This window comes from Xiphophorus hellerii, chromosome 9 (genome assembly GCF_003331165.1).
Source record: "Xiphophorus hellerii strain 12219 chromosome 9, Xiphophorus_hellerii-4.1, whole genome shotgun sequence".
Classification (NCBI taxonomy): Eukaryota; Metazoa; Chordata; class Actinopteri; order Cyprinodontiformes; family Poeciliidae; genus Xiphophorus; species Xiphophorus hellerii.
The window spans coordinates 12,803,913-12,821,342 of NC_045680.1; the positions used below are offsets into that span (position 1 = coordinate 12,803,913).

Here is a 17,430-nt window from a genome sequence, read left to right on the forward strand (position 1 = left end):
CTCAATTAAGCACTAGCCAAGGAGTTTGGATTCTGCTTTGCGACTCACCTTCCGCTGTTTGGTCGAGTCCAGCTTCACCAACCAATATGACGCCACCTTTGATTTATGGTATCTCCAGTTGTCGAGAATCTGTGCGATGAACATTAATGTTAAAGCTTTGGAAATGCTTGTTACAAACAAAAGCAAATACATTATTAAAGACCATTTTATGAGATGGAAACTTCCAGTTGCATTAAACATAACCATCTTCTCTGAGCGTTCAAGGTTTCTACAGGCCTTTTGTTTACGTAGGAGCAGAGAGAAAACTATTAAGATAAATTTATTCATCTTTTAAACTTATTTTTTTAGACTTTAGATTTTTCAGGATTTTTCTTTCTTTTTTCTTTCCAGTGAAACACTAGGTTAAAGAGTAGCAAAATATTTCCTTACAGAAATTAAAAACAAAAAACATTTTAGTAATATCAAAACAATATTTTAGATGGACTCATTATGGAAGACCTATCAAACCCTGCAAACTGCAGTGTTGCTGGGTCTGTTTGATGGTTAATCTAATCGCCTTGCGCCTTCTTCAAATCGGTCCTCGTTACAATAGAGTTCCATGTTCAAACATGACGGCACCATTAGACACTGGGTTCCTTGCACAATATTTGCCACATCAAGCTACACAGGAAAGTACAAGGTGACAGACTGTTTACAGCAGCACAACACAGACTGTCTTATCTTGTTAGTGCTCTGAGTCCTGTCTTTATACTGTAATCAAGCAAAGATTTTAAAGCATTGTTAAGCTTTACAAAATTACACGTGATAATATTTCCTGTAACCAGAATAAGAAAATTCTTTCTCCTTCTCCTACGTATGGAGGTTATGCTGAAAAAAAACCCATCTTTGTATTTTTTGATACATTTAAAACCTGCGTGGATAATTCTCATTTTCTTACTTTTAGAACCAGAGTAACAGTGCATATTCGCCCATTGCTGTTGTTGCTAAGCCACACTTCCCCACTGATGTACTTATGTCACATAAGGTGCTAGATCCCCTGCAAAGAGGGCTCACAGTGGAAAGCTCCACTGCAATTTACCTTTCTATTCTCACACACACATATCCACATACAAATGGGTTTCCAATGTTTTTTAAAAATCATCATTTTGTAGGTTTGCTTTACCTCAGCCACTTGTTTAATGCTAACTGAAAGTGCACAGCTGGAATTCAGTATTTTTTGCATTGTGGAGGCATTTGTTTCAAAGATTAAACCTTTATGTTTGTCGTAAAAAGGGCGTAACAAACAACAAAAAAAAGCTTTCTCTGCTGCTATGCTCTTTATTTTACATATCAAGATGTGGGCAAATTTTTCAACAAAAAATGCACATAAGAAATGTCCCTTATCAGCAGATCCCTAAGTGGAACAAAAAAAGACTTTCAGTGAAAGATTATTGAGGCAATTACTCAGATACAAATATGCATTAAGCCTAATTAAACCTGAATTATTACAAAAAACCCAAAAAAAGCTAAGTGAATACTTTTGAGTTAAGGAATAAACAGTACAGGTGCAGTCTCTCAGCTGTGCCTTCATTTTTCATACAGGTGAAGTGGTAATTGTCTTTCACAAAAATAGTTTGGAATCTGTATTGCCTGTAGTAAGTTGTAATTTTAAATCATAACAAACACCTAAAATCCATTATTTGCTGATGAAAATCAGAGTCGTGTCAAGGAAAAGATTTTTTGGATTAATTCAGTAAAACAAAAGGAAGAGAAATTTGTATTGCTAAAACTGAAGTTGATTGTCGAAACGTGTGTCCCAGGTATCCTTAGATTTTATGCTATTTATACAACACGTTTCTGCAGAGAGTGCAGAAACATAGAGAAACCCTTCTTAGTACATAGAAAAGCTTCATCTCAGTAAACTTGAGCATCCCCAAAAGTGAATTTATTTATTTAATTCTAAATCAAAAAGTGTTAATCTTGTATAATAAAAAAAGGCCATTGCACAAAGAACGACATATTTCAGACTTCATTTATTTTGATGATTATGGCTTACATGTAATAAAATTCCCAAATTAATTTTCTTATTAACTTTACATACAGAAATATTATTGCCTACTTGCTTTCACAGGTTCACAGTGCTTTCACATTATAGATTAAAGATGAGCTTTACAATTTGCAAGGGAGCCTGGTATTATGTGCCTTTATTTTCATAAAATGAAACTTGACTATATTTGAGTTTTTTGCTAGCTGATTAACAAATGTACATGGATAAAAATAGTTAAAATATGCACCATCTGCACATACAGATTTAAAATAGCAGGACCCTCTCCTGTCAGTTTCCGTGCAATTACAAAGGAAGTGGCTGTGATTAACAGAAGGGAGTGGAGGAGAACAGCATTGGACTGCAGACAAACTGTTACTGAGTTCATTTCAAATATAGAGGAAGACAAGTCTGAGCTGACATGCTATCGTAAAGTGAGACAAGGAGATGAATCGTAGCTACACTGTAAAAACAAACCAGGCAACAGAGAAATTCAAAGCATGTCTTGGATATCTTTGCTTCTCATAATTTCCCTGTTTTTTTGGTTTTTTTATCCCAACATAAAACAGTTCAAAAAGAAAATTAAATTAAACAAATGACCTGTCTATAAGAAATCTTTACCCACCTCGTCTAGCACTGCTTCAGCCTCTTCTTCAGTCTTCCCCGGAAATCTGATCCGCATGGCAGTGAGCGCTGAGAGGGTCTGACGCACCATTTCGGCCTCCTGCTCCTTAGACTTCAAGTTTATCAATGGTTCACCCTAAAAACATGTACATGACAACTTAGAACAAAACTATACACACACATCATCACTGACATGATGCTGCATTTGAATCTGCATTTGAATCCTTCTTTTACCAGGGGAGTGAATTAATAATACAACAAACAACTGCAATAAATATTTTAAAACTAGAATTGGACGCACAAATCTTTATTTATTGTGGATTTTCTCTAACCCAAACAATATCAAAATTAAGGATTAGATATACATCTAAGTATTAAATGTATATCTAATACATAATACATGATATATAATACCTAATATTATAAGCTTTTGGCTAAATTCTGGTTGGATTTTTGATCATTTTTTTTCTCAGGAGCTAATCCAAAATTTGTTGGTTTCCAGGCATCCCATTCCAGTAGCCTAAGTTGTGTAGTGAACAAATTCAAACATTACAATTATGAAATACGTATGCAAACATTAAGAATTGCTTTGGTGCTCCCATCTTGAAGTTCAGCTCCCTGTATGTTAAGGCATACAGGGAGCCTGTATGCTCAATGTCATTCATGCAACAGAAATGAGAGCAACATTTCTTTGTTTTACACACAAAGAAAAGTATTTTTTTCAGTTTTGAAAATTAGAGAAATGGGATCCTTATTGAACTCACCTATTAAATTGCAGGCGTATATACAGCTTTGGAAAAAAAGGAGACCACTGCACTGAATCTTATTGAAAACCTCATGGTTATTCTACCAAATATTGATTTCTGAACTTTTCCCAAGTTAAAACATTAGTATTGTTGTTTCTAAATGAATATTAACTTGTTTTCTTTGCATTACATGAGGTCTGAAAGCGCTGCATCTTTTTTGTTATTTTGACCATTTCTCGTTTTCTGTAAATAAATACTAAATTTCTGCTTGGAATTTCGGAGACATGTTGTCAGTAGTTCCTAGAATAAAAGAATAATGTTCATTTTAATCAATCATATACCTATAAAAAGTAAAATCAGAGAAACTGGTCATTTTAAGTGGTCTCTTAATTTTTTCCAGAGCCATATATGCGTGTGACTATATCTAAATTTGAGCTTACGTGAATTAGTCTACATTAAATTAAAATTACTGAAAAGAAATATTTTCAAAAATGTATTCCCTTTTCTTTCTACCTGGAAAAAACCCTAAAAAGAAATAATTTAAAATGCATCTTTAAAAGTCATTCTTGACTATGTAAACTGCCTGGTTTCATTTTATTCAACAGTACTAAGAGAAGACAAGCTGTGAAAGAGGAAGGTAAATTGAAAAGGAAGGCAGAAAGCAACAGATGGGCACATTTGAAGGTCATTATCATGGGTTGCAGTAACCTGACATATGTGTTTTAAAAAATCAACAGTACTGTTATAGTCAAATGAAAAACAGAAAAAATTAAGGTTTGCAGGTTGAACTAACTACTTAAAAATGAACTATGTAAGCATATTTTATAATTTAACACATCAAAGGTTTCTGCATAGGTATGTTGAGTGTCCTACCACATTAGAGTGGATAGTCCCCAGGCTGCTGCTGTGAGGGACACGGTGGGCGGAGCCACTACGGCTCAGCGAATGAGAGCGAATTGCAGCGGAGCTCAGCGTAGCGGAGCTCGGCCTGGCGATAGGCGTTGCCATCGGAATCATCGGAGATGGCCTGGTGGAAAATGGTCGCATCTCATTGGGTGACGGGAGGGAGGCAATGCACCGAGGGCAAGAGATAGAACGTCTGATTGGACCAGAAAGGGTTGGAGACACAGAGGGAGTAGTGCCTGTTTTGGGGGACTTGATTGGAGGTTTCCAGAACATGCGGCCTGTAAAGACACAGGAAACATTGAAACGAAAGTGTTTGAGATTGAGAAAACAGCTTTTCACTCCTCAGATTTCACAATGTTTTTGTCAGGCTTTCAAGCTCTCCTGCTTGCTTTGCATCATTTGGCACCTACGTCATGAGATGAAGTGTGACATACTGACCCAGCGGTTCAGCTTTTGTGTTATTAGCAAGTCTGTCTTGTGTTGTCAATGCCAGAAATTTAACAGAAATCTGGTTCTTGTCAGGTCTGAGGGCAGATTAAGGAGCAGCTCTGTCTCAGATACACACACACAAGTAAGCTCGTAGAAAATTACACAGAAAACCGTCACAGACTCGGTCTGGATACTGTTCCAGCTTGTCTATCAGCCAGTGTATTAGTGTGCGTCCGTCGTAAAGCAAGCTTACAAGTATGTGTGTTTGTGACTGCCGAATCTTCCAAAGTTTGGTCAGTGCCAACTGTGAGCATTATGGAGCTCAGTTGTAGCAGTCCTTTGGTGGCTTGGTAGGGAGAAGGACTTGGCAAGGTTGCTGTTTCTCTGTATACACCCACACACACACCCACACACACCCCAACACACATGCATACGCTTCCACAAAAAACTTTATTCTTTTCCATGATTTAGCCCCTTATTTTGTGACAAATTGAATAGGTTAATGCAAGACTCCTCTCCTTCAGCGCTATAACTCAGCCCACAATGCAACCAGAGAATTTCTGAGCCAAGGTCAGTGCATTGACTTCTGTGAAAAGTGTTCTCTTTTCTCACTTCTAAGAGCAAAAACGTGATTCAGTACATGTGACAGTTGTGAATTGGAGGAAATGTATGAGGCTTATCACTCTTGCTATAAAATTATATAATTCCACATAAACCCTCAAGGTATTTTCAAGGTGTTTTACAAAAAGGTATTTGCTTCTACTTCCATCAAAATTCTCCTGTTTATTTCTATGCCTAACTTCACCCACTCCTGTTCTCAAGTGAGTGCTGTGGCCCTTTCCATCGGCGATTGCATTCCTGAAAAATTGTTTCACCAACAAAGATGGGCAAAACTAGCCATATTGCTGAACTCACAAATTAGGATTTTTCAGCAACAATTACGGAAGGAACATACATAATTTATTGCATCGGGTAAGCATAACAACAAAGGACCTAATACCACCTTCTGAGAAGATCATACTTTGATTCTGACCTTTTTTGGATATGAACGTAAAAGAATTTGTTAAGTGATCCTTAGACACACTTAAAATAAGTAAAAGAGCTAATCAGTCTAACCATAACACCTGGTAGCCATCTTCAGAACAAATAAAGCAAGTCAAAATACCAAAACACCCTGTTATAAAAATGCATTAAAAAAACCCTGCATTAATGTGGTTGCATAAACTTGCCTTCAATTTAAATTTATTTAAACATATCTTGATCAAATTTTGGCACTCATTCTTTTCAAGGTTTCCCCCGGAAAATGGTGGTTGGGTGCTAGGGCAGTCATTCATCCAGCAACCCATCGTCTTTTTGAGTTAAAAAATGTTTAAAGTTGACAGGAAATTTGAAAATATCACTTGTAATTATGTGTTATTAAAAGATTGGAAGATGAATACCCAAACACCAACTATAAAGTCTTAAAAATGCAAGCATTTTAAAAAGACTTTTAAAAAATAAGCAATGCTTAGCCTGGTGGGGGGCACAAGAAAAGCCTGGTGGCCCACCAGGTTTATAATACACCGGGGGAAACCCTGCTTTTTGTACAAATTTAATAACTAAGTAAATCCAATTAAGCTGAAGTACAGGTTTACTGTCCAAGTTTGATTTTCTTGAGTATGTATCAATTGCATCCATTAAAATTTTGTTACTGTTACTGCAGTTGCCTTGGAGTAACAAGGCTCTGAATTCAAATCACAGCCAGGGTGTTTCTACGTGGAGTATGCATGTACTCTGAATACATACATAGTTTCACCCCAGGTACATGCTAGGTTAATTGTCCTCTCAAAATGGCTTGTAGGAATGAGTATTTGCATGCATGAAAGTTTGTTCTGTGTGTCACTGTGTTGTCCTATGGTGAACTGGTGATATGTCCAGGATATACCCACGCCTCTCCTATTAACCACTAGGAATTGCCTACAGTCCCCTGAAACACCACAAAAAATAAGTGAATATAGACAATGACTGAATGAAGGTAAGTTGTAGTTTACAAAGAGCTTATAGAGAAAATCAAAAGCCTCTTATTGAACAACAGAAGAATAGAGAAAAGTCAACAGCATTATGTGGAAATTATGAGAGAGAAACTACTCATTAGTCACTGGAGAATTGATGGGACAACAGTGACATTAGAAAACCTAAAGGCTGCTCCACATTTTCTAAAAAGACAAGATGATAACTGGTCAAGGAGGCTGCTAAGAGACCAGACGCAATACTGAATGAGCAGTTATTTTTTCATATATAAAAACCGGTTGTGTTACAAATGGACAGACAGCCATCAGTTTTATTCACCTTATATCTGAACTATGAAGCAGGCTTACAAGGTTACAGCTTTTTCTTCCAAAGGAAACATCCAGATCTGACTGAACTCTATTCTGGTCTCCTTGTACTCAGCATCAACAAAATAATACCACCATACTCAGATGGAATTAGTTTCTGTGGTCAAGGTGGGAAAAACTGTCAAGTGTTTCAGAGACCAGTCAGTTTTGACCCAAACCTTTAGGTGTCTGAAAAATCTTTCTTAAAAAGTTAGACATGATAGAAGTTTGTTCCACAGAGGGGAAATCTAAGACATGAACTTTGTGAGTTTCTGTCAATCAATCAAGGAAAAGTCAAAAGGTTATTTCCAAACAGTTTGGAGTCCATCCATCTGTAATAAAATACTCACTGGAATAAAATATCAGAGAGAAATCCTCAAAAATAACTAGTAACTACAACTGAATCCTCACAACCCATCTTATAAGCTTTGATGGTAAAATTCATGATGGTGTAATTAAAAAAGAACAGTTGAGTTTGGCATGCATTTTAGTGATAGAGTAGATATGAAGTCATATCTATAGTACTGTTATGCATCAGTAAATTTATTGCTATGTAGAAAGTAAGAAATAGCACAAGTGTATGACACAAAGCTGTATATGAATGTATCACATTCATTTTAAAGTAGGTGATGTGCAAATTTGAATTTCTCTCTACCACATTTTAAAACCACTAGACAGTTAGTCTCAATCCATAAAACCTCACATTAAACCCTGGGTACACCATACTAGTACCAGATTTGACTCAATATTTTCTTCAAAACTTTCTCAATATTTTCTGTCACAGACTTAAAGTGTTGGAAATACTCATCAGAACTTTTTTTACCGCATTGACATAATAACGTCAAGCAGCTGCTACAGTTTTACCAGCTTTAAATCCATAATGTCCCAAAGTTGCTCAACTGGGCTGAGAACCAGATCACAATACAATGAACTCATTATAATATTCAAGAAATCACTTTGAGAAGATGGGCACTTTATAGTCATAAGCAAATGGGCATGGTCAGCAAAAACATGCAGTAGAGTTTAAATTTTGCTTAGCTGGCACTAATGTGCCCAAAGTGAGCCAAGAAGACGTCCCCCATTCCCTCATCAGGCTAAACTGTTGATAGCAGAATGAATTCATATTTTCGGGGGGGGTTTCCCATATCATGACCTGAACATCTAAATGCTGGGGCTGACATTAAACCAAGTACAGGTATATCTTTTTCCAATGTGTTTTTGTCAAATTTTGGAGAGCCTGTGTGAATTCTGTCATTATTGTTTTCACAACCTGTGGTTATTTGAGCCATTGTTCCTTTTCTACACTTTGAACCAATCTGATGATTCTCCTCTGACCTCTGATATCAAAAAGGTATTTTTATCAGCATGACTGCCACTCAGTGGAAATATTTTGAGAGATGGTTGTGAGTGAAAACCCTAGTAGATCAGCATTTGCCAACAATGTTCATGTTTGTTCAAAGTCACTTAAAACTCCCTTTTTTCTCATTCTCCGTGCTTCATTCAGCTGCTGTCATATGATTAGACAGTATGCTATCAACTGCACAGGTGTACTTATTAAAATGGCAAATGAGTGTATACTGGCAGTTAGTCACTTCCACTTAAAAAATTGTTGTTGCCTTGGATGACTTAATTTTTTAAAAGCGTGAAAGGAAGTATTTTGTCTTTATTACTCTTAAAAAGTGTTTTATGAGAGAAAACAGAAAATAAGGAATAGTTTGCAAAGGTGTTTCGATTATCCAGCAGAGTGCTTTGACAACCTTGTTTCAGGAACTTTTATTTATTCATTCTACCTGTTAAGTGTTTATAGGTCAGGTCATTTAATGACTTATGTGAACTGCTTCACTGAGGTGAAGATATTTGCAGTAAAGTTATATTTTTAACAGAGTTAGAGACATTTTAAAAGTTGTACATTGTACAGTTAGTCCAATTGTAAAGTCTGTAGCCTATCTAGGATCACTGACCTCAAGTCATCTTTTTTCACCTTTAACATGACTCTAGTAATCAGGCCAGAACGTAAACAGTCTAACTATTGATTTATACTGTCTGCTGTAGAAATACTGGCTCACTTATTTCCACCATTTGTACCAGAAAAACTGATTTTTAACTTAATTAGCCCAGTCTAATAATAACTTAGATTTTTATTTTCAAATTAATATCAACACTTAATTTTTCAGTTTTGACAAAAACAGTGAACATCATTTTTTAATAATATTTGTTTACCTGCATAAAGCTTTAGTTCAATCATCCAGAGTTTTGATTAGCCTCAATAAATTTTTAATTGCCTCATCTGCCAATATTTCTTTTATGTTTCTCTAGGCCTCTATTGTTCATGGTAACTGTTATTTCTTTTTTATGTTGGCAAACAGACAAAAAACAAGAACCTTGCAATCAAATGTCACACTCTGCCTTTCTAATAAGGCAGTCCCAGACCCTTTGCCCTACCTGAGCGCTCAGCCACGTTTTTCTCCTTGCTTTCACTGAGGTCATAGGAGACCTTCTTCTCGCCTCTCTTTTCTTTAATTCCCACTTCTTCTGTTTTTCTTGTCTCCTCTTCCTCTTCTTCATTGGACGAGGAGCATGAATTATCTTCGCTGCTGCCACTGGAGAAGTCAGCCAGGTAGTCTGGTCGTTGGCTTCTTGGAGTCTGGCTGCATTCCGGCATGGCGGTCAAGGGCTGGGAACAACAAAGAAACAGATGCTCACCACATACTCTACACATAACAGCAGAATATAACAATGAACATGCATTGCACAAAGTCATTAATCTTGACAAATAAGTTACCAGACACACCATTACAACATCGACTTTCAAGAGACAACAATTCAAATGTTTCACATTATGTCCCATGACAACCACAAACCTCAAAGTATTTCTGTAGGATTTCATGTGACAGCATCACAGAAAGTAGTGCATATCTCTTAAGTGGAAGGGAAAATGTAAAAAAGAGCAAAGGAAATCCATAGTTTAGGACAGTTGGAGCAATCTGCTTATAAGACCACTATTGGTTGTTTACTTTAATAGCATGGTCTCAAAAAGTACCAAGAAAAAATGAGGACTTAATTATGGAAATCCTCTTTCCATAATGACAGTTGTGAAAACTTTAGGTTAAGGATATGACCTCTGTTCTCTGAGCAGTAATGTACTCTTCATGAACTTGCAGACCAGCAAGTGCTGCCTCACTGTTTTGTCGCCAAAGCCTGCATGGCAAGCTAAATAGCCACCAAATATACTTTGGCATTGGAAAATGTGTCTGTCCCAGCAATGAGGTTGCCACACAAGTTCTAGTCAGTGGCTTGGTCCTGTCCATGCTGAGCATAGATACATGCTTCATGACTATATAAGCTTTGTTAAAAAAAGGTTGAAGCAAATGGGTTCAGTTAGTGTAGTGACCAATTACAACTGTAACTTTCAGGACCTTGCATGGCAAAGCTCCTCGTCATACGGATTAAAGCCACAAACTTCAACTCCAGCCATCAGGCGTTCAAACTTATTTACTATCAGTCTTAAGGGAAAAATATGGAAGTCTGAACTCTTCAAGTTGGAGTTCAACTTGGACTCATAAGGACACAAGAGTGGAAGGTTTTACCTGTGTTAGAAGATTTTACTCACAGAATCAGTGCAACCACTAATAACTGAAATGTTCTAGCTTGAAATGTTCTAGCTATTTACATGTATATAAAAGAGCAATGTTAAGGTAGAAGCTCTTATTCATTCTTCAACAGTTGTTGTTTTCCTTCTATTCTTCAAATAAATGGATAAAATGTTGAGTACATGAGAGCTTTTGATAACATGGAGAGTTTTCTTAACAAAATATTACCTTAGATATTTTCACCTTCTCATCTCTATGACTGTGCATGTAAAGCTCATGCTCACAATGTAAAGAAGTAAACAGAAGTTTTAAGTTTAATGTTAATTATATATCTCCCATTTTGAAAGGGGGACACAATGAGGACATTGATAAAGCTTTTCTTCATCTGTTATTCAGTGTTCGGGTCTGGCATTGCTGTAAGGCCACCCAAATTAATAAGCAGGAAGTGATCATGGGTCTGAAAGAGTCACCGCTGGGTAGTCATGTGGGTGAGTGATGGAGGAGGCTAGAGACAGAGAGAGATTAAATACATGAGAAGAGAATAACAAGGGAAGATTGGAACATCAGATTGATAAGGTGAGATATAAAGAGAGGAACAAGGTGAATCTCAGCAGTGGCAGCAGAAAGGAATGAATAGAAGCACAGAGGAGGGACAGAATACGCAAACAGAGGTGGAAATGAACTCAGAAAGGCAATGATTTTGGATATGGAGACTAGATGAAAAGCATGCATGGAGAGACAGTCCCTCATCAGTGAAAAGAGAGACAAAAATGAGAGATCAGACACTAAAAATAAGATGAAATTTTGGTGAGAATAGCAATCATTCTGAACAAGGAACTAAGAAGTAGGGTAGGGAAAGAGAGTATCAATCACAAGCGTAAGAACAGTAGATCAAAATTAGGATTTGAAGACAAAAAGCAATTAAAAAGGCTTATAAACCTCCCTGCCATTCTTTTTCTCAACTTCCTGTCCCGTCTGCCTTAACATTTCCTTCGCTGACAGAAACATCAGTGCCATGTCTTTCCTTCAAAATCCTATCTAACTCCACTCATCGCGCTTTCACATTCTGCTTGGTTCAGCTCCACCAGATGGCTTGTAAGCAACTCACCCTCGAGAGGGAATCTATCCGTCACAGCACTTTACTTCCCTGTTATCGATGTCTCTCTCCATACGTTCTGCAACATCGAAGCTGACGGGTCCGAAATTAATTTGGACAACAGTGATTGTGTCTGAACAAGTTCTCATTCTGGCTCAGGCCTCACAAACGTAAGGGCTGAACTTCAACGTCTGGTCCCTAACACACTCCTCAAGTGTTCCAGTCAATTTAGCCCTCGAATGAGGGATGATGTACACGCACCCAAAAGAGAGAGGGATGGAGAGGTGAACGGAGGAGAGTGGAGCAAGTTGATGGAGGGAGTAATGTGCTGTCGCAGGAAATTGAAGGGGCTTACAGGTGGATGTGACAGAGAGGAAAAAGAAGAGAATGATAGACAGAGAGAAGGATAGCAAGGGGGTGCAAGTGGGGGAGCGTAGGTGAAACAGGCTGACAGCTGTCCCCTTAGGGAGTTGGGTCCCTTCTTTGGGCCTCTTTCTGATTCCTTTCTTTCTTTCCAAAGCTGCTAGACAGCCACAACCCCCATTCCCCTCAATCCTCACCACCACCACCTTTATTTTTCTGAATCACGTCCGATGTGCTTTCTCAGAGGGTTAGCTCCAGGCATCTGACTACCTCCATCCCTTTCTCTCTGGCACTCGTCTTTTTTGAAGGTCCCATGAGGCATCTGGACCCTATGCACTCTGTGCTCAGTGTCTCCCAACCTCTCTCCCTTTCACCCACCTTTGGGCCTCGTTGCCTGGAGGATTTGCCCGTCAGCTTCTCGTCATCCAGCTCACATCGTTCCAGGAGATCCAGTATATCTTCTTCCTGCACGTTAATACATACAGGCAGCTCAGTTTAGATCAGTTAAACACATTTTAAAAAACTCATTAGTCAGGATAGTTTAATCTTTTGGATACACTTATAGAGTAATAATTATGATTTGACATGTCTCTGGATTGTCAAATTCTTCAATTAATGTAAAAGAAAAACCTAAACTTCACACTTTTATATATGCGCCTTGTCTGGGGAGATTGGAAAAGATACACTGATTCTTCGCTGAGCTGAGCTCATTGAGAGAGAATTAATAAAAAGAGGAGCTTCATGGCCTTCACCAGCATGCACAAGCCTGGTCCAGTTGGCAGCTGTTGAAATGCAGGCAAAGATTATTAATGTTGTTTAAGGCAGGGAAATAACAGGCTTCCACTTGCTGCTCAAATCCAATGTGATTGTCAGCTGGCCGCTGGCTCACTGGATTCATTCTGGTAGAATTAATACTTTTGAGAGTGTGAAAGCTTGGATGGTGGGACATGCCATTCTGGACACAGATGGCTTAAATGTCATATGTTTCATATGTGGATTCACTTTCAATCTGTCCATGACTTCCAATTTGTCTATATGTTTGGATTGAATTGACTTTTTTCTGTAAAGTGCCTTGAGAAAATGTTTGTTGCGAATTGGCACTGCGTAAAAAAGAAATTGAATTAAATAAACTGAATTAATTAAAGAAAGTCAGAATAGAATTGGAGACCAACCAGAGTTGATTCATTTTGGAAACATGCTTTACTTTTTTTATGCATTTATTTTAAGTTGTTCTGCGGGCCATCTCTATTGACACTCCTGGTAAAATGTGCACGAGGCCTTACAATAATAGCATAATCATGAAGTAAAAATAATTAAAAAAAATACTTGGATGCAGTTAACAAGGAATAAAATCCAACACAATCACTGGTAGCACAGACTTTGATAGCCCTCCTGACAAAACAACTTTTTGCCACTAAGCTATTATTAGTTATCTCCTAGCTTTCCACGGTTGGAGTATAAACAGAGTGATCTATGTACAAGGAAAGTCTTGAGTCCTCCTGCTTTATTTAGCCTTATTTGACTAATGCACATGTCTCCAGTTAAAGCCCCAGAAGAATTGAGCAAACTACATATTTATATTTTTAATAGTAAAAAAGAGAGTTTTTTGTGGTGTTGTTCCTAAATAACTGGTTGGCATGTAGATAGTGTCTTAAGGTTGCTATGGAGACTTGGTAAACCCAGGTTGGCACTCTTTGCTCTAATATAATTTTGAGATTTTTTTAAACCTAATTCTTCTTACTGTGAACCAAACAGGATATGTTTGGTTCCTCCCAATTGTCCAGAAGCTAAAATAACTGACCCTCATGTCACATTATAGTAATACCTCGGAAACAGAAAACCATGGACTACATGCCAGTGATTCTAATTAACCGATCACCCTAAAAAAATTGAAGAGAAATTGAACAAAAGCTTTCCATACATTTTGTCTAGAGCCATGTTTTTCAACCATGGTCTTGAATCCACACTGCCCAGCATGTTTTAGATGTTTCCCTGCTCCAGCATAGCTGATTTCAAATTGATGGCCAATTAACAGGCTTTTATTGTCTCCATCAAGTGTGTCAAAGCAGATAAACATCTAAAACATGCAGGGCAGTGTGCCTTGACAACCAAAGTAAGAAAACATTCTTCTAGAGAAATAGCAGAAGTTGATTGAAAACACATTTTTCTAATGTTCTTCCTCAAAATAAAATAATCTCAAATAGAAGTTGAGATTTTTCAAAACAGTATGCAGTGAAATTATGCTACGATGACAAAATAATAATAATAATAATAATAATAATAATAATAATAATAATAATAATAATAATAATAATAATAATAATAATAATAATAATAATCATTTATTTGAGGTAGGTCCAAGACCATGATTATCATTTTTTAAGGTAGATTTGAACCATGTTGTCTGTACTGATATTTTCAGATTGCATAGTATGATCTGCACTACTGATGCCTACTGTATGCCAACAGTAAATCACCCCAACAGACTCCCTCTAATGTAATAAAACGTAATAAACTAACACATTGTGGGAACCCATTCTAAAAATGAGGCCGCCTCCTGTAGCTTTGCAGCACTAAATGGTTTTTTAAGCAGCCTTGAAAAGCCAGGAACTAAACTTTTAACTTTTTACAATGTAGTAATTATTATAGGGAAAATGTTACTTTGCCTTGCTTTGTGGAATTATTTACAAATTACAGGCAATAAAAATCTGCTGCCAACTCAATAAGCTTTTATGAGGTGAAAGCTTTCCCCACCCACTGTGGTTTAAAAATCACTGGAGGCCCATTACCTTGTTAAATACCAGCAAGTGGATTACACCAATGTTTTGACATGTTTTTACAGCACAGGAGAAAACCCAACTTGACATATATGCAGAAATTACACATTAAGTAAAAGTTTTTTATTTTCTCTTAATTTTAGCTGGTTTTAATTTTCTATTGGAAATAACGTATTTCTTGTAATCACTTATACTATATCTATTTCATGAAAAGATAGACTTGCCTTTTGTCTGAATTTGTCTCACTGCACATATTAAGAATTCTGTATAAAGTAACATTTAACATCAATTAATAATATTTGTAAATCACAAAGTGATGTTTGCTTTTAACGTTCTAACATATTTTTCTGTGGTACAGAACAAAAGCTCAGGAATGAGGTTGGCAAAATCCCATGAAGATTGAAAACCAAAAGAAGACCATCAAGAGAATCAGGAGAATAACAGAACCACGACGGCATAAAAGAAGAGGAAGGAACAAGAAGTTCTGCTATAGCACTGGGAGAATGAAATACTGGAGCAATAACTAAATGAGCAGCAGCTGAGGATGACAAGAGGTGCTGAAATTAAGGCTAAACAACACAAATACACAATGATCTTAAATCCTAATATCAAGCAGAAAATTTATGCAAATCAAGGGTTGTCCACAAAGGCAGCTGGGATGCGTAATACTAATGCTGATCACCTCATATGTATGCTTTTTAAACCTTCATCATGCGTTTATAGCAATTTGTTTCTTTTAGATTCCTAGTTCCCTTCATTTACTTTTTTTATTATCTAAAAAACAAAAAATACATTTATGTCTGTACTCAAACTTTTCATTCCTTTATACAATATACAACACTATAACATATTCACTTTTTGTTTTCTTCATGTAAAGCACTTAGAATTGTCTTGTTACTGAAATGTGCAATACAAATTAACTTGCCTTGCTTTTCTTTTTAAACTCAGGTAACCCTGAACTGCAAACAGCATCATCGTGCTCCAGTTATTTGTGAGAGCAACAACATTGAAAAGAAAATCCATTTAAATTTAGAGTGAATATTCATTGTACAATAAAACCTACTTTCACATCAGATTTATCTTTAATTTAAAAAATTGGCGAAAATGAGCTGTTTTAATATCCATGCTTAACTGCTGCATTTGCTGTACTTGCCTCTTGGAAACGTTGGATTCACGTTTGCTAAGACTGCGTGCTTACATGCTGTTTTTAAGTTTCTGACAGAAAACCACAGGCTGCTCTGACAACATCCTGTTTCTCATTTTCATTATTCCTAAAAGTGAAGGAATAGAAAGACATCGTCTGAGGAGTGGAAAAGATATATAGCCAACAACAGAGCTAATAATCTGATGCATACCTTTCAACCTAACTGTAATGGAAGTGTGGAGAAGGGTGATGCAAACTCTGTGGAAAACAGTGTAACTCATTGCTGAAACGTCTCTGGCACAGCAAGCTGAAAGCAAGAGGGTGCTCTGCAGTCAATCAATGTTTTTTTTTTATTTCTAGGAATACAACACAGACTCTGTGTTCTTTGATAGTGTGACAGTCCGTGACTTTTTTTCAATTCGTGGCCGTGAGAAGCTCACAAAGCCAGCAAACAAAAGTGTTGTGGGTCCAAAAACTGTCAGACAGAAACATCGATTGTTTGCTCGCAATGAAAGAACGACCCTAGACAGGGCCAGTGATGACTTTTTTAGGAAAAACAACAATAAAAAAATAAATAAACTTATATATATATATACTGGCGACCTGTCCAAGGTGACCCTGCCTCTCACCCGAAACGTTAGCTGGAGATAGGCACCAGCACCCCTCCTGACCCCACTAGGGACAAAGGTGTTAGAAAATGGATGGATGGATATGTATATATATATATACACACTGTACATTGGTAAATTGACGCTTAATTGTGGTCAAATTAATATCTACAAATGCCAATGTCTAACAAACTAAGTTCAGAGTCTCCATGATTTTCCATTTCAAAATTCAATACTTCTCTAATTTCAATCTTCTGATTTCTAATTAAATTTCCTGGCCCCTTTTGGTAACCAAGTTCAACCAAATTCTAAAGACAGTGCACTGAAAAAGTATTTACCTTAGATCTCTTTAGATTTCTTCACACTTCAACGCTTCAGATCATCAATAAATTTTAACAGACAAAGATAAGTAAATAGTTTTCAAATGATTTAATTTAATTAGAGATTAAAGGTATCCAAACCAACTTCGCCCTATGTGAAAATATACTTGTACCTCCTCCGTTTCTATATTGTGAATTAGTTGTCATTACTCACAGATATTTGTTTAATTTCAAATATCTGTGAGTATTTGAAATTTCACGAGTCATTTCAAGATGACTCGTGAAATTACAGATCAATAACAGTTAAGAGCATTGGCGTTTTTTTAAAATAAAAACAACAGAGACAGAAACTGAAATGCAACATATCATGCCAGTAAATTAAGAAATTTAGGAAAATTTTAAACAAGTGATTTCCTATGAGTCTGGAAAGGGTTTGGAAGTGTTAGGGAT

At 36.8% G+C, this 17,430-nt stretch overlaps 1 protein-coding gene across 5 annotated transcripts in view; it reads right to left on the reverse strand.

The window, feature by feature from the left end:
- Nucleotides 1–17,430, reverse strand: part of ttll7 (tubulin tyrosine ligase-like family, member 7) — an 88,673-nt gene that overhangs the window by 19,035 nt on the left and 52,208 nt on the right. For all 5 annotated transcript variants that reach the window (XM_032572661.1, XM_032572662.1, XM_032572660.1 and 2 more), the window contains exons 14-18: nucleotides 12,510–12,596; nucleotides 9,525–9,756; nucleotides 4,267–4,577; nucleotides 2,649–2,783; nucleotides 49–129 (exon numbers count right to left, since the gene is read on the reverse strand). In XM_032572661.1, coding sequence (XP_032428552.1) covers nucleotides 49–129; nucleotides 2,649–2,783; nucleotides 4,267–4,577; nucleotides 9,525–9,756; nucleotides 12,510–12,596 — 846 coding nt within the window. The remainder of the gene's footprint in view (nucleotides 1–48; nucleotides 130–2,648; nucleotides 2,784–4,266; nucleotides 4,578–9,524; nucleotides 9,757–12,509; nucleotides 12,597–17,430) is intronic.